This window comes from Botrytis deweyae (assembly GCF_014898535.1).
Source record: "Botrytis deweyae strain B1 chromosome Unknown BDEW_007, whole genome shotgun sequence".
Taxonomy (NCBI): domain Eukaryota; kingdom Fungi; phylum Ascomycota; class Leotiomycetes; order Helotiales; family Sclerotiniaceae; genus Botrytis; species Botrytis deweyae.
The window spans coordinates 300,861-323,660 of record NW_024066214.1 but is presented as its reverse complement, the minus strand read 5'-3'; the positions used below and the strand labels follow the sequence as shown (position 1 = coordinate 323,660).

At 42.5% G+C, this 22,800-nt stretch overlaps 9 protein-coding genes across 9 annotated transcripts; 7 read left to right on the top strand and 2 right to left on the bottom strand.

Moving 5' to 3' along the window:
• Window positions 1-1,243: 1,243 nt before the first annotated feature.
• Window positions 1,244-2,651, top strand: EAE98_003801 (uncharacterized protein; the record flags this gene model as incomplete). Its single annotated transcript, XM_038951421.1, has 4 exons — window positions 1,244-1,513; window positions 1,570-1,720; window positions 1,801-1,913; window positions 1,998-2,651. The coding sequence occupies 4 exons, from the start codon at window positions 1,244-1,246 to the stop codon at window positions 2,262-2,264; spliced, it is 801 nt and encodes a 266-aa protein (XP_038811894.1). The 3' UTR covers window positions 2,265-2,651.
• A 1,825-nt stretch (window positions 2,652-4,476) lies between these two features.
• EAE98_003800 (uncharacterized protein) lies at window positions 4,477-5,462 on the top strand (the record flags this gene model as incomplete). The annotated part of the gene is made up of 2 exons (XM_038951420.1): window positions 4,477-4,645; window positions 4,699-5,462. 2 exons carry the CDS (start codon window positions 4,477-4,479, stop codon window positions 5,460-5,462), a joined length of 933 nt encoding a protein of 310 aa, XP_038811893.1.
• A 3,871-nt stretch (window positions 5,463-9,333) lies between these two features.
• EAE98_003799 (uncharacterized protein) lies at window positions 9,334-9,858 on the top strand (the record flags this gene model as incomplete). The annotated part of the gene is made up of 1 exon (XM_038951419.1): window positions 9,334-9,858. One exon carries the CDS (start codon window positions 9,334-9,336, stop codon window positions 9,856-9,858), a length of 525 nt encoding a protein of 174 aa, XP_038811892.1.
• A 771-nt stretch (window positions 9,859-10,629) lies between these two features.
• Window positions 10,630-11,541, top strand: EAE98_003798 (uncharacterized protein; the record flags this gene model as incomplete). The annotated part of the gene is made up of 1 exon (XM_038951418.1): window positions 10,630-11,541. One exon carries the CDS (start codon window positions 10,630-10,632, stop codon window positions 11,539-11,541), a length of 912 nt encoding a protein of 303 aa, XP_038811891.1.
• Window positions 11,542-11,598: 57 nt separating this feature from the next.
• On the bottom strand, window positions 11,599-12,528 carry EAE98_003797 (uncharacterized protein; the record flags this gene model as incomplete). Its single annotated transcript, XM_038951417.1, has 3 exons — window positions 11,599-11,949; window positions 12,002-12,453; window positions 12,504-12,528. 3 exons carry the CDS (start codon window positions 12,526-12,528, stop codon window positions 11,599-11,601), a joined length of 828 nt encoding a protein of 275 aa, XP_038811890.1.
• A 1,493-nt stretch (window positions 12,529-14,021) lies between these two features.
• On the top strand, window positions 14,022-14,923 carry EAE98_003796 (uncharacterized protein; the record flags this gene model as incomplete). The annotated part of the gene is made up of 3 exons (XM_038951416.1): window positions 14,022-14,051; window positions 14,103-14,247; window positions 14,310-14,923. 3 exons carry the CDS (start codon window positions 14,022-14,024, stop codon window positions 14,921-14,923), a joined length of 789 nt encoding a protein of 262 aa, XP_038811889.1.
• Window positions 14,924-15,684: 761 nt separating this feature from the next.
• On the bottom strand, window positions 15,685-18,879 carry EAE98_003795 (uncharacterized protein; the record flags this gene model as incomplete). The annotated part of the gene is made up of 7 exons (XM_038951415.1): window positions 15,685-16,363; window positions 16,422-17,967; window positions 18,037-18,061; window positions 18,116-18,197; window positions 18,251-18,431; window positions 18,486-18,575; window positions 18,624-18,879. The coding sequence occupies 7 exons, from the start codon at window positions 18,877-18,879 to the stop codon at window positions 15,685-15,687; spliced, it is 2,859 nt and encodes a 952-aa protein (XP_038811888.1).
• A 615-nt stretch (window positions 18,880-19,494) lies between these two features.
• On the top strand, window positions 19,495-19,790 carry EAE98_003794 (uncharacterized protein; the record flags this gene model as incomplete). The annotated part of the gene is given in 2 exon segments (XM_038951414.1): window positions 19,495-19,500; window positions 19,515-19,790. The coding sequence occupies 2 exon segments, from the start codon at window positions 19,495-19,497 to the stop codon at window positions 19,788-19,790; spliced, it is 282 nt and encodes a 93-aa protein (XP_038811887.1).
• A 6-nt stretch (window positions 19,791-19,796) lies between these two features.
• EAE98_003793 (uncharacterized protein) lies at window positions 19,797-21,137 on the top strand (the record flags this gene model as incomplete). The annotated part of the gene is made up of 6 exons (XM_038951413.1): window positions 19,797-19,857; window positions 19,931-19,991; window positions 20,161-20,597; window positions 20,650-20,869; window positions 20,935-20,977; window positions 21,078-21,137. The coding sequence occupies 6 exons, from the start codon at window positions 19,797-19,799 to the stop codon at window positions 21,135-21,137; spliced, it is 882 nt and encodes a 293-aa protein (XP_038811886.1).
• Between the last annotated feature and the right edge of the window lie 1,663 nt (window positions 21,138-22,800).

Below are 22,800 nucleotides of genomic sequence, written 5' to 3'. Positions count from 1 at the left end.
AATTACGACAGCGAAGAGCCATGATTCAAGAGAATGCGGGGTCTGAATGTTTACTCGTCGTTTCAATCAATTCAGCCAGATACTCGGTAAGTTCGTAAGTCAACGTCTGACTTCTCTCCCCGTAAAGAGCTTTCGCCCTTGTGTTTGCGCAGTGAAGAGAAATTCGGCGCTAGTCTATTCTTGACACAAGGAGATATAGCAATATGGAGAAATGTTTGATGCCGTTTTGCCGAGCCAGAAAGAAAATCCGATCTGGATTGGATGGTCAAGTCAAACGGTCAGCAGCGATCTGCTTAAGAGTTGGGGTTACCGTGTTTGCTGGAATTGGGATAACCCCACTGCTTTAATGCCCTTAGAATGTGCTTCGATTTAATACACATAACATGAGCTAACACCGCTTGATGCGATATTATTGTTAGAGTTGTGGTCTCGTCGAAGGCTCGCTGTGTCGTGAATTTTAGACCTGCGACCGTAGCCTTATGGCGGTGCCCCTCTTTCCTTTCGCGGTAGAGGATCTTGGCATCGCACCGGCCATGTATGTAATTATTCTCTAAATGGTGTTTTCTACTATCTTGATGCGCGACTGTACTTCTCCTTCTCCGGCGGTCTATCAATTGAAGCGCGATAGCATAGTGTTTTTGGTAATATTTTTCGGCATTCTTGATCAAATCCGCTGAGTGAGAGTTGTTCTTAGTCTTAATAAGAACTATGAGAATCACAATTATGAAGATAGGTCTTCGGAAGGACTAAGCTCTCATGAGTAGAACTCAATTGAACTTTCTGAAGCATTGTCTAATACTGCCTTTGCTAGGATGCAGAGACACAAGACTCTGAACGATGGTTAGCCTATGAATTTCGTAGAACACTCCCGATGGTTAGTAACTTGCTCATGATTTGAGTGGAAGTTCGAGGGCCATATCGTGATATGGACTACGTACTAGGCTACGTACCGGGCCACCAACATGCATGCATAATCGTAAGCCGGAAATAGTCTTCCCCGCACCAAGACTAACCTCTAAATAGGCCCAACAAGATAACACTGTTCGAATATTGATTCGGTTGCTGATTTTGATTGATCAGAGTGGTCTTTTATCTTGTTGGTGCCTCATAAGACAAAAGTCATATCACTGCCATATATGTACCCCCAGAAATCATGTTTCCCAAGGACAGAGCAAGACCTTTCCTCATTTTTCTAAAACAGAATCTCTTTTTAAAATCCCATATATATATATATATATACAAGATGTCCCCAACATACACACTGCACGAAGTCACGACTCGCGCCGAATCAGACGCAATTGTCGATTTAGCTTGGGTTGCCTGGCGCGAACCCTACATATCGTCTTTCCAACTTTTCCATCCAGTACATGGTCCCACAGCTCAAGATCACGATGCGGCTGTCTTGGCCGACAAGGAGAGAGCATGGAATACTCATTTGGCATACAAGGAGGGTGTTAGCCATTGGATTTATGTAGTCGACCAGAGTAATGGTGCAGTCATCGGTGCTTGTCAGGTAATTTTCCTCCTATCCATTGATACCCTTATTATGCTGATGTTAGATAAATTTAGTGGCTCATATTTACAGAGACGTCATGGCCCAACGAGCTCCCCAATATAGTTGCAACTTGGTGGCCGGAAGGAGAAGGTAGGAATTTCGCAACCGAGTTTGTGAGACAGTGTTATACACCTCGGCAACAATGGATGAATAGACCTCATATAGGTAAGCCGATCTCTCCATAATTTTGCTCTCTATTCTGCGTCGCCTTCTTGGAAACGTCGAATCCAACCATTCTTGTGTAGCTCTGAATCAAACTTCAGTACATCCAAAGTACAGAGGAAAAGGTATCGGCACACTTCTCATGGACTGGGGCACCAACATGGCAGATAAGTTAGGATTGGAAGGATTCATCGAGGTAAGGACGTTTTTTATTCTCTCTTGCTTCCCGTTATGTCTTAGAAAGCTCCCCAGAACATACTAAGTCCTCTGCGAATTTCAGGCATCAGACAACGGCCGCAGTCTCTATGAAAAACATGGATTCAGAACTCTCATGAAATTGTCAATCAACCTGAAAAAGAAGAACGCAAGTGGAGAATGGAATAGGCTGATGCATGAATTGGGATCGTTTCATTTTTATATCAATTATAGGCCAATTGGTGGAGTATTTGAAGAAGGAAAGCCACAGACACCCTGGCAGGTCGATCAGATGTTGGCGAAGGAGAGTAGAAGTGAGGTAAAATTTCCTGTTATGAAGCTCGACCAATAGGACGGTCAGGTCAACCTATCAAGTTTGTTTTCATGAATTCTTAGCAACCATGGCGGAAATCTGCCGTTGCTAGTGTTGCGCACTTTGCAAACAGAAACAAATGTTTAGCTCAAGGGAACTAGCTAGTATGAACATAGCTAGCGCATTATGGACTGAAATTAAGACAACAGCATTGGATCCTACCATCTTGAAGCATACGCCATGTGGAATATGATCTAGAAAAGTTCGATCGTGAAGGATATAAGTGCAGTCAAAGAAATTGGCATCTTGGACAACACACTCCAACCCTTTGAAGAAGCGATGAATATACGCCGAAGAAACCTTACGATTGTCAAGCGATGTGACAATCTGCAAATTGGATTGTGTAAAATAAGGGGCCAGATAGTAGACAGACTGAAGCTGGGCTTGTTTTCTTCCGCACATCCCATCTCATGCTACCATTTTTAGCAAAAGCTTTCGATACACAATTCGATTGGTGTTCGGGGGTTTGCTGCAACGTATTAAGTAGTGAAATTCCAATCCTTCTCGCTTTATATATGAGTAGATCTAAACCCCTGGCTCAGATCTACAATCGAGGCGAAGGAAGAGGTAGCGATGATCCGCTTTGCTTGAGGGGCAAATTTTCTAAGCAGCTTCCAAAATATCAGTTGTTAGCTCTGTAGTTGGAATGAGAATGGCGCACCTGTAATCCTGAAACTTTATGACAAATTGAGATACCGAATGGGCCAATTAGAACATATGAGTATGTGGTTCATGAATACTGTATGATGCAGCCTTGACTGACCATCAAACTCTTGGCTTTGACTGGCGGTCAACATAACTTGGACGAAACAACTAACTCTCAATCAAGGTGTTGACGAAGATGCATTGTCCATTGCAACATTTCATGAAGACTGTCTGGTAGAGGCCTCTATCCCACCCCAGATATCGAGCGACAGATCAACAGGGCACTTTGAGATCAACCATAACCATTCGCTTCGTACGGAATTGCAATTAACTTCAATGTGATAGGAGCGCCTGCTGCTTCACGAAGGGTTGATTCTCGATCCGATGAATTGCATGCAAATCTGTAGGGTTGTCCCAGGTTGAGAGGACAAAGAAGAAGTTCCAAATGGCCGTCTTGAATTCGAACATTTGAGACGTCGAGATTAAGTAGACCCCACAAAATAAGCCACCCGTAGTTCTCGTATATAGATGTACAAAAGTATTGATAACAAGCAGTGGATCAATTATTTGTTTGATGAGTCCTTGCTGCCATGGCACGGAAGAATAGAAGCCCACGAAAAGGGAGCGCAGCAAAGATAAGCTCATCGGGTGCCCTCAGCTTAGATCGTCGTGGGGACTTAGGACTGGGTCTCTGTTTTTGGCGAAAAGTCTTGGATTCTAACAAGCAAATTTGAAGGCAGACTACGGGGTAGATCCACTAGCCATATATCGGGGAGCGTTGAGGATTGTCCATTTATTCTGTACTACAGGCTCATCTCCTTGTAACCAATGCTTGACGAAACTCTGCACCAGAAGTCTGGCAAGTTCCGTGTACCTACTCCTTTTTTACCGTCCTGTCCACATATTGCCAGGTTTGCAAAATTTATTTCCCATCATTTTATCAATATCACCAAGCCACTTGATCATCGACGGGAATATATCTATGATAAGATGAAAGTCGGAGGTTATAGATCGGAGTTTCAAATTGACAGCTGTCGATCGAATTCCATTAAGCCCTATGAAACTTGAGAAAATCTTTAGAGGATCGCTGCGGTACACGCTAATTGAATTTAAACTTTCGCATTTGCGTATTCGGGGTTCTGGAAGACCCCACTTTGGGCTGTTTAAGCTAAGCACGACTCTAAAATCCCCTGTTACACTCCGCTATGCGTTATGCGAGGCGATTTGATTGGTTCAAGATATCCTTAAACTTTCCTTTGCTGTGCCAAGATGTGCTATTTTGATTCTAGATATGGGACGCCAGGAAATGTTATTGTGTTTCAACATAAGACGGTCTTTTCGAAATGCCAACATAATGTGCGACTGCTATCATGATGGATTCTATGTGTAGCTATATAGATGAGGGGTCTTCTCTCGAGGAAATACATCTTCACAACACATCTTATCATACTATACTATCCATCTGATATCTAATTCCTCATTGTAACTTTCAAATCTTTCTCCACTTCCCCAGATTCATACTTCAATCACAATAATAACCGCAATCATGGTGGCTACAACGACCCTGGAATCATGTGCATACTACTGCTATGTACCAAGCATGGCAGTTGCAGCGATGTTCGCAGCAATTTTCGTCCAGTCAACACTTCTACACACATATCAAATTTCGCGATCAAAGACCAAGTTCTTCATCCCCATTGCAGTTGGAGGTTTACGTGAGTCACCAAATACCCCAGAGTGAAGCTACTGTACTAACATTGATCAATAGTCGAAGCAATCGGTTATGCATGCCGCTTAATTTCACATTTCGAATCACCAACTTTCTCAGTTATTCCTTTCGGCATTCAATACACCTGTATTCTCGTATCTCCAACCATCATGGCCGCAGCAGTCTACATGTACTATGAGCATCTCGTCAAGGCCGTCGGCGGCGAATCACAATCTCCAATCCGCCTAAGCAGATTCCAAAAGATCTTCCTCTTCTTCGATTGCTTCTCCGTTATCATCCTCATCGTCGGTTCCATCTTTCGTCTCATGACTAATTTGCCCGCCAGTTGGATCAGACTCGGTAACAGACTTGTCATGATGGGGTTGGGCGAACAATTAGTCTTCCTTGCCATCTTCGTCTTCACAGCTGCGAAATTCCAATACAACATTTCGCAAAACCCCACAGAGCGCCTTTCTGCAACCGTGGAACCAAAGTCCCCTCGTAATGGTATCCCATACAAGAGGCATCTCGTGGCTATGTACATCGCTTCTGCTCTTATTGCCATTAGATCTTTGATCCGCTTGGTGGAGAACTTGACTGGTACCACTGGACTCATTCGAAGTAACGAGGTATTCCTGATTATCTTCGACGGAGCATTGATGCTTAACATGATGTTGCTCTTTCACTATATTCATCCCAGTGAGATCGCTGCATTCGAAACCTTCTACGCCAGTGACGGAGCTGATACTTCCCGTCCTTACTTTGCGGGAATGAAGGTTTGGCAGGGAAAGAGATTGAGTCGGGATGGTATGATGGAGGTCTAGGGAGTGAAAGGGGTAAACTTGAGGAGAGAGTTGGGTTTGTTATTTGGACATGGATTGGTGAATTTATTTTGGAGTTTGGGTATTACAGATACTGGATGAAGGAAGAGGGGGAATTGGAAAGGGAGCCTCACAACAATCATTTATAACATGCATCATCATGAATTTCATTTGTTAAAAGGTGGAGAAATAGGCATAGAATAGAAACAATCAACAGAACACATAAAACACAAAACACAAAAATAAAACAAATCTCGATTTTCGATTTTTGATACAATCATTCTCAGACTCGATTTCAATTCTCACTCCACAACGGTATATATTTCAATCATCTCCAGCCACCTCCTCATATCAATCTCCCCTCAAAAAACTCTTCCAAAACCCCATTAACCTGATCCTTCGCTTCAAACTGGACCCAACGTCCCGAAGTATCCACCTCCTTTGTAATCAAATCTTTCGTAAAAAACTCCATAGCTTCGATACACTCTCCATCCTCACAATGCTCTTATGAATCTGCCCAATGAAAAGTGCACGGTAAGTAAATTGGGAGTCAAGTTTATCCTCTTTTTTTCTCCTGGATACCTAGACCATGTCCATAACGACAACAGTACCAATTTTTCGGGCCACGGAAGCTAGAACCTGAGAATATCTGAGAACGAGTGGAGACATAGAGGGGCGTTTGCCAATTTGGGGACAGAGCTTTGTGGTTCTCTTTCAAAGAGGCAAGGAGGGCACCAAGGGGGTAAAATCTCTTGGCAGTTTCTTCCTCGGAGCTATACATCAGGGAGACGAAGCTTTCGGACTTGGTTTTATCAGCGTCCGTAATTGTGAACTCCCAAGACCGTGAACTCAGGACAAAAGTAAAGATTGCACTGCACATACATGTTCATCCATCGTTTTCCAAGAATCCTCTTCAAAGAAAAATCGCATACATCCAAACCTTTCGAAACCTAATTCTTGCTCTGCTACTTGTCTTACCAGGTCCAGATCCAATGGCATTCCTGGCGGTGCATATTGAGCTGCCAGAAAGGTACTTGAAAGAAATCTGGTAGGATGATAATTGATCACTTGCGATAAGAAAGGCTGCCAAAATCATGGCCTACCGCATCGACTTTCTCAATGTTCTTATGATTGAGTAGTTCAGCAATATCTGCAGTTATTGTCTTGAAGATACAAGGCTCTAGCGTGTCGGGTTTATCAGTACCGCCATAGTTTAGTAGGTCGGTTGCAATGATACCATGACCTTTAGAAGCGAACTAGGGGATTTGATAAAGCCAATCATAGGACGTAGACGGAAAACCATGGAGAGAAAGAATGGTGAATTTGAGAGAAACAGCTTGAGGAATGGAAACGTAGGCGTAACTTGTGCCGAAAGGGAGGGTGGTAGTCTTAGAGCTAAAGAGAAATCCTACAGCTGCCATTGTGAGCTTTGGGATCGCACAAGTGATAATTAAATTAGAAAGGAAAAGGAAATCTCAATAGTTAAGGCATGAAGGAGAAACACATGTAGGAAGAAAGTGAGCAGATACTATGCCGCGCGAACTGTACCCATTGGAAGCTTTCATGGGAAGATTAAATGACGTCATGAGAAGTTTTGGATAATAAGATAATAAAGACGATGGAATAGAGAATGATCTGTAACATAATCTGTCTTGTCAAAACTCTAATTCGTGGTGATGAGCTTTTCTCAAGTTGTGGGAGCACATTAAACTGTACAATTGGAAATTTGCAAGCCCTTCTACATGTTAAACTAGATCTCAATTCCTTCCACATGGTAACTCCACGAAGCATACTGTGATGACTTTACAGATTCTGTACAGCGTAATCACTATTATCTAGAACCGTTCTCTAGAATCATAGAATGTTTGAGATTTTCGCAAGAGTGAACCAAGCTACTACTAATTTCTGTGTCCCAATGGCGTGGCCTTCACTGTTCCGCATCATCTAATTCAAATCGCTACTATGGACTTGTTCAACTTCAACTGACTTTTATGATCTCCGTCAAACGACGGCAGCCCAGAATCTGTTGAAATTCTTCTTCGGATTTTGATAGAAATGGACAACAAGCCGGGTCAAATTGCAGAAGAAACATGCAGCGCCAATATGATGATCATATCAAAATGTAATCTTACCAGTACCTGCGCCCACTCAAAATATAATAATAGATAAACTCGTTTCGAAGGTTCAGCCAATGTTTAATGGAAACAAGACCAATAGGTGGATAAGTCTCCAACAAGCAGACTCCAACAAGATTTTCCAAAAAAGTAATAGAAGTCGACCATGTTGATCGGAGGTATGATCCCGGAAGAGCCAATGTAGCAGTTCCAAATCAAAATACTAGTTGACATATGAGATAAAATTTATGTATAATCCTCCCTGTCAGAGATTAACAAGTTCTAACCCTTTTGATGGCTTCAAAGACGGATCCATTAGCCGGAAGCCGTGCCACAGACAACTTTGTCAGAGCATCGCTGCGGTGGTATCTATGGAGGCATTAGACGCATATATCATATTTCAGCTATCACCGATCAATCGAAGCAGTCATCGGATGTAGGAGCTGCCACCTTTTGAAACATATGCCATTGCGCTGATAGAATGAAATTAGATGGCAAGGGCAGCTATTCCACCACTCTCTCATTGACTTGTTATTATGCCTGGCACATCTGACTATGGACTGCATAGCGTACCTCTTAAAGTCATACCTTAGCTCTCATCAATCGTGAAGATTTGAAAATCGAGATGAAAATATAGAGAATCTTTGCACCTGGGCAAGGTCTGACAAATGCTTTCGTAGTGGTGTCACGATTCAATGCTGATTAAGCAAGACACGCATATCACCCACCCGGTATCACTCTCAACTCCATCCATATCTTCATTCATTCAAGCTAGCATACAACCTTGAAAGGTGCACCCGAGGATTGCTATTAATATTGATTCGACAACCAACTGAGCTTATGACTCCCCTGCCTTCTTTCACACATTGCTATGGGCACAGCCCATGCCCACCTCTTCAATTTATACACTAGTGAGTGTGTACACAAAGGTTCATCAGAAAGAGGCACAAGTTAGTTGCCTGTTCGAAATCCTGCGAAGCCTACAACTTCTATTGGTACATACCGTTTTGCCAATAGTATTGAGGGTTTTTACTTCTTTCAGGATTTCCGTGTCGTTCGGGCGATTGAAGAATTCGTGGTTGTCACTGAATTGATTCAACAATGAGAGTGCAAGAGTGGTGATTGTTTACCCCGCACTGGTCGATTTTCAGTGAGATCGTTCATTACCAGTCATGAATTAACACTGAGTGGCTCGGATAAGCTGTCATAGCTCTCTTGACGGATTTTTTCGTGTGTCAGATGGCATGTTTGTTTGCTCTTTCTAGAAACCTACTAGGCATTTCTTTTCTAAGAGACGCTGTCATACAATCACGAGAGACTGATCTCCTTGATTCCCCATGCCTTTGGCTGTGGATATCGAAACCCCTCCAAAGCTTCGTTGATTGGCCAAAGTAATGCATATGTATGCTTCTGACTGACAACGACCCCACAACCGGAACACGAAGCAAAATGGACACATTACCGGGCAATCCAATCAATACTGAAAGTACAAACCTCTCAGCCTTCAACAGTGTTAATGGCAATATATCTTCGGGTTTAGCATTAAAATCCACCAATCATTACGTTGAGAGGTTCACAAATTTATCGACTAGGTCAACCATAGTAAGATCTTACATCAGGTCATTGATTGTTGTACATATATAACCACCGGCTCCCACCTGTCTACTCATAAGCCCACGACATCGAAATAACATCCCATTAAATCTCAGTTTTTTTCTGGATATCTCAAATTCAAACAGCTCTAGGAAGATCGGCTCAATATGTCTTCTTCCACCCCAAATTTTGATAACAAATGTTACATTACCACCAATTCTCCTGATGGGAAAACTACCACCTTTGTTGATTCCACCTCATTTGTAACAATTTCGAAGCATCCCGGCACGACATTGAGATACGCCTACTCTGCAGCCTCTACACCCTCACTTACCGATGACACCGACCTCAAAGCACACCAGGAAATCATCAAGGAAGAGAAAATACCCTTCTTTCCCTCAGCTGGTGGCAGCGCAGCCGCATTTTTGCACCTCGACCCTAATCCTGATGGAGCCGAGGGGTTCATGCATCGTACGCGTACGCTTGACTATGTACATGTAGCGGAGGGAGAAGTGGAGTACGCGGTGAATAGTGGAGAGAAGAAGATTTTCAAAAAGGGAGATGTGGTTATTCAACGGGCGGGATGGCATGCTTGGAAAAACCTGAGTAAGACAGAAGGGGCTACTCTTTTTGCCGTTGCCATCGGCGGTGAGGGTGCGACGGAAGGTTTCATGGAAGTTTCAAGTGCGTAGGATGACTTCGGATTGGACAGGTGACAGACGTCTGGTTTGATCAGTTTCCGTGGAAACTTGGAAGTCGTGGATTTGTTTCTATGTAAGCTACATGCAATTATTGTGGCGGGGTACTCTCCGAGGTGTCAGTATCAGAATTAAACATGTACTTCGGTTCAAAGTGGTGAGATGTGGTGGTATAAGACTTGCTGCAGCATGAGTTACTTGTAGAGGTACGAAACGGGCGGAAACGTTTTGTGCAAGTATCCCCTTGCAGTTCAATCTCTCGATTGCTTCCAAAATATCGAAATGAACAAAGTGGCGACCCGCCTTGCAAGTAGCTTGAATAATGAAGTAAATGTACACTGCAAAGATAAATAAACAAAAATCTTTGTGTAGGACTGTTTACATTTGGCGGTGATTTCTGATCAAATGGACCGAATTGATGGTAGCCCTACGTCATTGCTCTTTCCACCAATCAAATCCGTCATCACGTGAGAAATTGACCAAACTTCGTTTTGTTGCACATCTGAAAAATTGTTCACTTTTTAAGCTTACACCTCTCGTTTTGGGGACAAATTTGTTAAAATTTACATCGACCGGGAATAAGAGCTCTTTCTGGACTTTATTCCCGGCCGTGTCAAATCGTAATTTTTTGATATCCTGGCTGAAAAGTGGTGGTGGGTGTGTCTCGTAAGCTCAACGAGGAGCCAGTCTCGATAATTACAAGATCTACCCCTCATTCCACCACAACAAAACATCTGCCACAAAAATCTAAAACACGAAATAAAGATGGAGAGCTTCGAAGATATGCAAAGTCGACATCGTAAGGAGCAAAAAGATCTGCAAGGACGTATAACACAAAAGAAGAAAGGCGCATCGAAGAAGACTCGCAAAGGTGTAAATAACGAATGTGAGGAACTGGAACGACAATTGAAGGAACGGCAAGCTCAAGAGATAGCATCTTTGGATGGTGATAATGTTCCGGATATCGATGATGTTCCAGAGCTTGACGAGGAAGCTTCGGAAGCTTCTGCGAATGCGACTGACGTAAATGGTGTCAACAATATTACCGACTCTTTAGAGAAATCCACAATTGCGGAAACAACACAATCTGAGTCAGGACAGCCCAAAAAACGCAATCGACAGAAAGAAAGGCTTGCACGAAGAGCAGCAGAACAAGAAGCTGCTGTAGAGGAAGCTAAGAAAGAAGCCGCGAATATGCCTGATGAAAAAGAAGTAGAGAGGAAACGAATGCAGGAGGAATTCGTATCGAGAAATTTACAGGAGAAACAAATCAGACCAGATGGACATTGCCTTTTCTCTGCCATAGCTGATCAACTATCACAAGCCGGAATACCTCTTGGAGCTGAAGCAGAAGGATTGAAGGACGATCAGCGCTACAAAGTGGTGCGCAAAGCAGCCGCAACATATATCGAAGGACACCCAGATGATTTTGTTCCATTTTTAGACGAACCTCTCGAGAATTATATTCACAAGATTAGAGATACTGCGGAATGGGGTGGTCATTTGGAACTTCTTGCTCTCGCAAAGACATATAACGTTGAGATTTGTGTTTTGCAGAACGGAGCTGCCCAAAAGATTGAGCCTGGAACAGACAAACCCGAGACGATTCATCTGGCATACTATCGACACGGATTCGGATTGGGCGAACACTATAATTCCCTTCGGAGAGCACCATAAAAACACCGTAACTAAGGAGCACTTGAGTTCATATTCTAATCATAAGCGGGACTCTAGCTAGTGCGACCAAACACTGACCCAATCATTTATCTTGCCATCTGCATCATATCCACCCCTGTTGGTTCTTTTAGGGTGAAAGTGTGCAATACGCCGAAGGCCATTCTTGTGTGGTAGGCCAAGTTTCTCGACTTCTAACTCACAGTCCTCCTCATTATATGGCAATACTTCACCTGGACGAGGCAAATGACCTTCATAAATTCTTGGAGGCATAGCCCATGGCGGTCCTCCAATTGATGGAGATTTAGTAGTGGGGAATTCAAGACAGACAAGTCTTCCTTCTGGAGACAGAAGCTCATGATATCGTTTAGACCATGCAGGCCTTAGACTAGGAGGTAATGCACAACCAAACTTTCTCAAGATTTAGTATTCTAGACAATAATAGACTCAAAGAATCACATACCGTGTAATCATAGATCAAATCAAAGCTTTTCTCTCCATTAACGACTGTCAAAAAATCATCCTTGAAGAAGTCTCCGGCTATCCACGTAACATTTCCTTTCTCGATTCCGTCTCTCGGTTCATACAGACCTTTCCCATCTTTCTCCTTTTCGGTGTCCTTAGCCCCCTGCAAACCTGTCTCGGAAATATCCAGCCCATAAGCATCATAACCCATAGCACTTAACAGCAATACATCATAACCCTTACCACATCCCGCTACCAAGGCTTTCTTTCTCGAACCATCAGCTTTCTTCGAAGCTAGATCTTCTCGCTCATTTAAGATATCAATCAGTGCTGGATTGGGCGACTCGTTGTCCCATGGAATCACATTGTCTCTCCAGAGCTGATCCCATCTCTCGCCGTGCTGAGCTGGATCTTGACCTTCGAATTGGGCTTTGAGGAGAGCACGTGTTTCTGATGGTTTATTAGTACCATTTCAAAATTTTCATGGAAGCTTGACGGACCGGATAAACTGAGTTCTGATGCCATGGATGTTACTCTTTTTTTCAATCTTCTTCCTTAGTTGATTCTGATGATGTAGTCTTATCTCACTCTTCTCTACCTAGGTAGGTACTCAGAAATCGCGAAGTGTAAATCGTGAATGAGTTTTCCTGTTGTGCAGATGTTTCAATAATTTATTTAATAAGACCAAAAACGCATGACCTTCCTCCACGGGTTACTTATCACGTGCTTATGTAACTCTCCAGCTAGTGGGGGTATCCATCTGTGGCAATTGTGGCGCTAATAAAAGTAGGTCCACCGGTACCTTAGTGGAGCTATACATAACCGGTAAATGGTGTATATATGATATAAATATTTTATATAATATATATATGATATTGAGAATTTATATAATATATATACAGTATAGAATTCTTTACATTATATAAACTTTTTATATGATATAAAAAAATTTATATAGTGTAAACTTTTTTATATACTTAATAAGCAATAATAATTATTTTTTAATTATTTTTTTTCAAATATCAAATATATTTTAATATTACTAAGTCATTTTATTCAAATTAATATTCCCTATAATGTAGTAGTAGTATATATTGTTTTGATAAAAAAAAAAAAAAAATCTTTAGTATTAATTTGATTAGGTAATTATTTATTAAGTTAATATCAAAGATTCTTTTTTTTAGTTTTAAAGCTTTTTTATAGTTACCTCATATTATTTTTTATATAGTGTATATACGATATAAAATTTTTTATATAGTGTATATATAATGCTAATATGGGATAATGTAGTATATTATATAAAACTGTTTACATAATGTAAATACATTTACATGGTGTATATATTATTTATATATCATATATCGGTTATGCATATCACCACTAAGGTAGGTACTACGATAGGCGTGGTCGGGTAGGTAGTAAGCTGAGCTTACCCCGGTTCTTAGTCAAGCCGAGGCTCAGACAAACCTTAACCCCAGATACCGTTTACATGGGGTTTCGTATTGCGCACATTTGTTTTAGACCATGTGTGTCTGGGAATGGGAGTGCAAATATGAAGAAGCAACTCCTTATGGCCCTCCCCTCTCACTTGTTCAAGGCCCTATAGTTGTTCCAATTCATATTCACAATCACCCCTCATACCTTTGTATTGCAGGTAACCCACCACATAACCGTGTGCGATCTGATATAGTGTAGAAAAACCATTACCCTGGCGCCATACACAAATATCCGTAAGAACGCTGTCACGATGATTTTTTGCAGGCTCTAAATCACAATCACAATTACTCGCTCCATGGGCATTCCCCATACTATTATAATTACCTAGGTAGCATATAAGCATAATTTACCTAGCATAGAAAACAACCCACCCTTACGCCACACCAAAGCTTTCCGTCATTTCCGTCGAAACCTCGGCACGATAAAAGATGTGGTTCCTCTCGACCTCCTTGATCACCAACATCAAATCATTCCTTTCCTTATTCTTCGCAAGATAAACACTTCATAATCTTCTAACAATCATGGATGCCGCAAATCTCTTCAACGTCAAGGTAATCGACCAAACTCTCCATCACTAATCCATAAACTCACAAACCCAATAGGACAAAGTCGTTCTTGTTACCGGCGGCGCAAAGGGAATCGGACGAATGATATCCGAAGGCTTCGTCACAAACGGAGCCAAAGTCTACATCTCATCCCGCGATGCCAAAGCCTGCGAAGAAGCCTGCACAGAATTGAATGCGCTAGGTAGGCACCTCGACATCTCTCCATTCGTGCGACACAACCAAGCTAATTCTTCTTTCCCACAGGCAAAGGATCCGCACACGCCATCCCAGCCGACTTTTACAAACTCGAAGATTGCAAACGCATGGTCGATGAATTGCAAAAGAAAGAATCGAAATTACATATCTTAGTCAATAACTCGGGAAGTAATTGGGGAGCTCCTTATGCGGAATTCCCTGATGCGGCGTGGACGAGAGTTTTGACTCTGAATCTCACAAGAGTCTTTACTCTTACTCAAGCACTTACTCCTCTTATGGAAGCAGCTTCTACCCCAGAAGATCCAGCACGTATCATCAATATCGGCTCCGTAGATGGAATTCGCGTCCCCTCTCTCGAAACCTTTTCATATTCCGCAAGTAAAGCAGGATTACATCAATTAAGCAGAGTTCTCGCGAATCATCTGGGGAAGAGAAATATCACGAGTAATGTACTCGCATGTGGACCATTTGAAAGTAAAATGATGGCAGCTACGCTCAAGAATTTCAAAAACGAGATTGTGAGTGGGATTCCGCTGGGGAGGATTGGAAGTAAGGAGGATGTCGCAGGTGCTTGTTTGTTCTTGGCTAGTAAGGCGGGGAGTTATGTTAATGGGGCGACGATCCCGTTGGATGGAGGGAGTCTGGTGGGGAGTAAGTTGTAGATTTTTGTGGGGTGGGGGAAATTTATCATTGTACATTTTACGTTTTGAAACATATCACGCTATATTAGGAATATTAGCATATTTTCATCTGATGGGAAGAAATACAGCACCGCGTGTTCTCGTCTCATGTTATAGGTTGGAAGAATTGATCATCGTAATTTTGCTGAGTCAAGTTCTGAACAATGTAGATATACATCGGAAAGTTCTCAGTTATTCGAGTGAATGAGAAGATCTGCCTACCTACCTAGTAGGTAGGTATAATAAACCTCCATATTACACCGAGAGCTAACGCCAAAATCCATAGAAATCCATTATACTGTGCGTTACACATTGGTGCCAGGAGTAATTTGGACCATGAGAAAATTCAGATGATATGAGAGATCCATGATCATGTGGAACGATAACTGTCAATATATATACATATGAAAAATCTGAGGAGAAATATATGTGGACAACGATCATATAATGATGTGCTTGAGTAGAGGTCATCATAAGAATTGAGACACGTTCATCCATCTTTATTCTGGGATTGAGGATAGGTAGGTATCAATACTTCACGGCTGTGCAGCTTGTTTTCTTTAAGGCATATGGAAACACCCTTTTGCAACTATTGGTGAGTACCTAGGCACATCTGTCTCAGATCGATTGGTCATTCCACGGCTCCCAGTCTTCGAGCGGCTATGCATCTAAGCATCCATTATTCTATTGTGATTTTTCGATTCCGACACAATCATTTCACCAACTCGAATACCAGGACTTCCTCAAGTATCAAAAGGCATCTTATTAAGCCATGTAAAATCGTCCGTGTCAAAACGCCGGTCCAAATCCGTGAGAATCTGAGATGAACCACTATTTTCGGGGCTACGATGCACGGTATCTTGATGAGCAGATGCGGCATGACGGATTGGTTTTATCGGACACCAGTACTGGAATGTTGCCGCGCTGTTATCGTCATTGGGGGTAGGTGGCCTGGCCTCGGCTTCAACCCGTTGAGAAGCTTTCTTCAAGCGGGAGAATTTTTGAGGCACGATTTGGAACAGGATATCTAATATGGTGACTAGACGGAGGACTGACGAGTTGAAAGTAGTGTGTTGTCTGAGAATTGCAGTGGCTTTGGAGAAACTTTCATGCATTGCGGTTTCTGATATTTCAGCCACGATTGAAGGGCAAAGACCTCCTGCGATCAATACTGTTGCAGACTTGTACAAGAATATTACATTGCACCACCATGGAGAGATCTCATTCGAACCTAAAGTCTCGCGATGGTGTATAGTATCGATAGCTTCTTGGGCAATTTTGACACATACAATTGCACATTGGAGAGAGATTCGATGAGAGAGTAAACTTCCAAGACGGGTACGTTCTGCTTTTTCTTGAAACTCGGTGCCAATGAGTTTCTGAAGAACGGGGGTCAACAACAATAATTGAATGTGGAGATATCTTGGAATACTGTTAGTTTGATGTCATGATTCGCTTGTGCATGTATCTGAGTTCGTACCTTTGGTGAAGAACCCCTCTTCGACGGGTTGATATAGCACTTAGATCGTTGTATGTGGGATGCTGCTCAATCCTGAGATGCTCAGGATTGTCTCGTTCCCAATTTGACAACCTTTCCTGTAGACTGATAATGGAAACGTTCGCTCCAGGAGATGCGACATTCTCGGAAGTGTAACGACCTTCTATTAGATTGATATTAGATTGGCTATACCGTGAACCGAAAAGTACGGCATGTAAAACACCGCAAAGTTCTATACAAGACTTATAGAAATCAGCAGTATAAGCTTGCGGCTTTCCGATGGGCTCTTCTTCATTGTGTATCGGCTGATAGTCATCTTCCTCCACAAGTACGGGGAGCGGGATAATAGCAGCAGCTTGTGGATCGATCATAGATGGTCGACTATATGACATTGAAACTTCTCTATCCATAAGAACACAACTATGCCAAGCTTTACGAAGCGAGTTTCTAGCTTGACTTTTGGCTATTCGTTCGCTTGTTTCAGGTAAGTGAACTTCAAGCATCTGAGCTGTGCGTATTGCGTTCCCAACATATAACCAGCACATACGAGACTCGCCCATGCTTTGAAAATATAACGCCAAGAGAAGATATGACTGAACTGAACGGACTGAACACTCTTGACTGTTGAGGAATCCTTGTGCTCTTCTGCAAAAGATGACAGCCATATTCTCATGGCTTGAAACTGTTGTTCTCGTTTGGCGGCTGCTAATAGCGAATACCGAGTTGATTAGACAAATTAACGCCCCTTGATCAGATTTGCAGTTGTCGCAGCTCCAAATTTTCTCATACTCTTCTTGGAAGTCCAATTTATCCAAAAATGGATATAAAACATGAACGTTCTCAAAATAAGATGTGAGTAGGCTATCGGCTCGCTCCCGAGCTGGTAAAACGTACTCCGGATCTCTTTGTCGTGATCCATAAGATGACACTGGGGATGGGGAAGTATTAGGACCAAAGCCAAGAATATTTGATGCAGATGGGGATGCTTCACCGATTTTCTCTGCGACTAATTTCTCCACTTCTTGCATGAAACTTTGTGCAAAAGTGTTCTCAACAACATCGGTCCCGTGATCATGATCCACTACAATTCTATGTATGGGACGAATGCTAGAGGTGCACATAGTATCAATGCTTTTTGAGAGCTCTTGAAATGAAGGAACTAGCCCTGGGCTGATTGTGGGAGCCAAATTAGACTGCCATTGATTGGTGCTCATTTCCGGCGTATTCATTGACGGGTATCCCTCCCACGCAACTGTAGAAAGCCATGTTGCAGATGCAGGTGAAGCTGAAGTCGTAGCTCCATGACTACTTTTGGTCTCTGCTGATAAGTCTTCTGAGGCACTAGAAGCACTATTTGAACTTTGGTTGTTGCTGGGTGAGATCTGGCAATCTTGACTGTTACGTGCTTCCAGCAGTTTGATTTGATCTTCGAGGCGTCTGATATAATCTGCGGATGCTGGAGCACGTGAAAAGTCCGTGACCCAAGTGCAGGAAACTGACTTTGACCTTTTCTCGCATGGTCCGCACACTATGAGAATGGAATGATTAGCACATATAAGTGACGTTGAAAACTCAATACTTAGTTGGTGGGTAATACCTGGTTGATGACCATCACATTTGACCTGTCAACGGAATTTAGTAAATGTCGCTATAATCTACATTGGACCTGCTGCTACCTTCCGGCCTCGGCAGGGATCACAAGCCGTTGTCACCTTCTGCGTTTTTGGTGCTCGAGTATCCATATCTTCACTGAAAATTCTGATTAAATAGTGTTAGAGGTTCGGTTCGGTTGAACGCTTGCCCAGTTGTACAATGGAGGTGATGGGCAACAGGATGGAATGAAGCAGGAGCGCTCTGTCCTCGAGAAGAGGGGACCTTGTGAGATGGCTGGTGCTGCGCGAGCCCCAATATTACCCTGTGCTCCGGTGCAGAGTGTGAAGCTAGTTGCTTTCTTTTGCTCCAGCAAATATGGGATGGTTGCACGATAAGCGACTATGGAAGTTAGTGGGTATATCAAAGCTGCTACTACAACTATAGAGATCTTACAAAAGTTGGATTCAAAGTTGACACTCATGATTTGACGCAATTCCTTGAGGGTTAGCTCAGTCAAAGGCGTTGCACCGTATGCACCTCCAGCTTCATTAAGAATTAGCAAAGAACAAATCAGGGATATTATGGTCTTACCAGCAGAGTAAACGTGTTGAAAACCTGGCAGTTTCCCAGCCCGGACTTGGTCCACCACAGTTTGCACTCCTCCTTCCGACATGATGTCGGCCTCGACTGTTGTGATGCCGTTCTTTGTTCCCACATGTTTGAATAATTTGTCTACAGAGGCCTGATTCCTCACTATTGCAAGCACATGCCGCTTAGATTGCAGGGCTCCAAGTACTGCTGCGACACCGATGTTTCCAGTGGCTCCGATAATAAGAACGTTCTCCATATCTTAAACTGATGAATACGATATTGCAGAAAGTTTGAGAAGTTGATGTGATGAATATTCGGAGATGGTGTGTTATAGTGAGTTAAGAAAACTTTTTATAGACTACTGAAGAGTGCTTCTTATATCAAAGGAGCACATTACCCCCAGTTCTTTTGAGCTAAACTCGAAGACCGAGACGGAGAAACTGGAGGGCGACGGTTGATCTTCCAAATTGAGATTAGATAACGTTGGACTAGCTTCCGGGCTCGAGCCCGACGACATCATCGGAGCTTCCGAAATTAGAACATTTGTCAACGGAAGGGTCTCCGAGTTTCGTAAGCTTCAAACTTATCGGTATATTTGGTTCGCGGCATCGAGTTATCCCGTCCCCATCGAGACCTTCGAAGCTGACGGTTCATTGACGTACAGACGCATGAAATAAGTTTTTTTTTCTCTGGCCCTTTGAGCTCGTTCTATCTGCTCCTTTTTGTTTTTTCTTCATCACTCGCATCTTTTTTTCTCGACAAAAAATCTCTATTCACATTCAGATATCTACCAAAATTATCTCAATCCTACAATTCTAAACAGAAGTTTTATTTTAACTGCATGTTCTTGGTCTGTGTTGTGTACAACAGAATGGTGGTAGATGAGAAAAGGCAGAGGCCAACAGAGCACTCCCTCAAGAGATTCACGATCCAAAAACCACAGCTACCCAAGATGTAGAGTCGAGCGAGGAAATTGAGTCATTTAACCAGTCTACTAGTCCAGCTTCTGTGCGTCCAGAAACTACTCCGAGCGAAGGATTGAGCCCGGCGTTGGAGCATCCCCCTACGGCAATGGTAGTACCACGATCAAAACGGCGAGGACTACTTGGGCTATTGACTATTATACCAGAAGTCAAATATCCACAAAGCTATAAAAATGGTACTTAATGGTTAATGACATTCATTGCTGCGGTGGCAGGTGCCGTGGCACCTCTAGGAAGTGCTATATTCTTTCGTGAGTCTTTATGTCTTCCCTATCACTCGATTACCACATTTCATGCTGCTACAAGTGCTGACCCTCTGCGCAGTTGCACTCACTGAACTATCGGAAGACTTCCATGCTTTTAAACACTCACCAATCTTGCTGTGGTTATGTATCTTCTAGTGATGTCGATATTTCCACTCTGGTGGTCTGCCTTTTCGGGACTATTTGGCCGTCGGACAATATACCTGGCATCTTTCGCATTTTTCACATTATGGAGTGCTATTACCACAATATCTACTTCAATGACAATGCTGACTGTAATGAGAGATTTAGGAGGGGCTCAGCTGCCTCTTTCTTAGCTATTGGTACAGAAACTATTGCGGATATTTGGGAGCCAAAAAAGCGCGGTCGTGCGACGGGGATATTCTTCCTGAGTCCTATGCTTGGGCAGTTTCTAGCTCCGATTATTGTTGGAGAAGTAGCAAAAAAATGGGGCTGGAGAAGTACCCAATGGTTTCAGACTATCTATGGAGAGTTAATATTGATTCTATTGTTATTTTGCCTTCCTGAGACACTCGCAAGACGAACCCCAGTTGTCGAGGAACTTGCTGGTGGGAACATTACATCCCATCGAGCTAATTTTGCTCCCTTGCCGACTTCGCCATCCATTCAACATAGAATGAAAAGGGTGGTAGTCATTTTAAAAAAGTCAATAACTGATCAACTAAAGATATTGGGCTATCTTCAATTTCCAGCCATCGGGAGGAGCTGTATGATTTCTCTGGGGTAGAAGTCGAGCTGACATATATCCTGGGCTCATAGGCTATATTTTTACAGGTTTTGTGGGAGGAAAACGGTCGGATGCTATCATGCATGGAGAAGCTCGTGCTGCAGGTCGATTAGATGGATCTGGAAAACTTATTCTCCGACCGGAAGATCGCATGAGAGAAAATGTTTTACTTGCTGCTGCTATTTATCCTGCTGGTCTTTTATGGTTTGGGTGGACTGCGGAGAAGAGACTTCATTGGATAGTCCCCCTGATGTTAGTATATCCCCTTCATGACGTCAATAAACCATTTTGAGAATTTTCAACTCATGCAAAAATAGGCTCACGGAGTTTCTCCCCAAACGAAGTTCGTGTGGTGTAGCAGTATGTATATTTGTACGGACAATTTTCAGCTGTGTCGGATCAGTGATTGCGCAACCTTTGCTGCAAGTCATTGGAGACGGGTAGCTATTTACGATACTAGCCATTATTGGATGGATCAGCAAGTTCTCAGTTTTGGGGTTACGAAACGATTTGGGCCTAGATGGCAAGTTGAGATGGGGAAGAAGTTGGCTCGGTAGACTCGGTTTGCCGCGGATAGTCCCGCTCTGTGAATGGTACAAACCTGATATTGGCCAAGCCCCTATATAGAAGCTCCAGAACATCAAACTTCGATAGATTGCTTTCCATAACCTTCATACGTGAAGAACTCATGTTATCTTTTTTATTGCCATTTCTGAACTCACGAAATGAATTTACGTAGAAAAGTCCGAATGGACAAAGCTGCAACTAGCATCGATTCAAACCGTGACTACCCAACTAGTTTAACTCAACTAACGAGAAGTCACTAAGCGAAACTAAGTGAAACCAGCATCAACAGTCTACTATATATACCGACATCTATTTACATCAACTCGTACATCAAATCGGCAATTTGCCCAAGTGAAGAGCGTACAAAACTGTTCTAGGGGAAAGACTGAATTCAAAAGTAAAGGTAGCCAGAAACCATATTCTTTCATTCATAATGTGGTCTGTTTTCCCTCTGTTTCCCCTCTTTTTGTCGTTTGTGCTACCGTTCTTGCTGTCGAAATTTTATGCCATCACTACACTTTTATGACTGTTCAGTGAATCTCTAGCGCTGTCGATTTGGATATCTCGACTAGTAATGCATTCCTCCACGAACCTCTTCAGCTGCCAATATTTGTGCAGTGCAGCAGTTTTCTTGGCCACGTGAGCCTTAGAAGTTAGAAATATCGTGACCAGCCATGCCGAACATGAGGGTTCTCCACCAGTGTCTTTTAAACTATACCTAAAGGTGAGTGTATCCAAGCGTCGTTATATAAACGACAATTCGTTCCTTTTTAAGCGAAGTCGAGATCACTCGCTATGTTCTTTCATCTCTTGGATTCGTATATGCTTACTTGACCTCACTTTGTATCTCAGCAGACACATTCCATACTTAGAGAAGGTATATAAACCCACTTTTTGGACCCTTCTTTTCGCTTCACTTTAAACAACATTAAACCCACCTAACGAGGTTGTTCAGGATGTCAGTCGTACATTGCAGATGATCTGATTTTTGCAACTGCTGACAAGTTGTCTTCATAACGATTTCTGGAGAGCTCATGGAGATCTTTTAATATTGTGAATCTGATTATCGCTGCCGTGTTTGATTTTTGTCGTCTATTTGAGATGTTTTTATGCATAGTGTCACTATTAAATATCTTTATTTTACTATCATCATTTTGTACCTATAGAATCCTGCTTTTCACTCCACTCTTCGAATCTATTCAGTCATTAACCACTCGATCATATCCCGGGCTCAAGTTTTGTACCACAGCATGCTATTCTCATCCCATCTCAGCTTTCCTTGCGCCGATTCTCTTCTCGTGTGTTTATTTGTTATTTATTGATGATAGAGAACTTTATTTTTCCAGGTCCTGCTGTGTAAATGAAGAATGAAAGTGCTCCTGCGGAATCGCAAAGAGAATTGCATCCTTACATCATAACAATCGAAAGCCTCATAATACAAAACTGATCATCTGAGTCATTCCACTCCCTAAAACTATTCTCAAAAAAAGTAATTTTCCCTATATAAATCACTCATCCAGTTCATTTTCTCCCAATCAATAAGCCAATAAATCAGGCTCAAAGACCCACCCCAAGGAATCTCCTCTGAGGCCTTCACTCGAAGAATGCTCATCCGT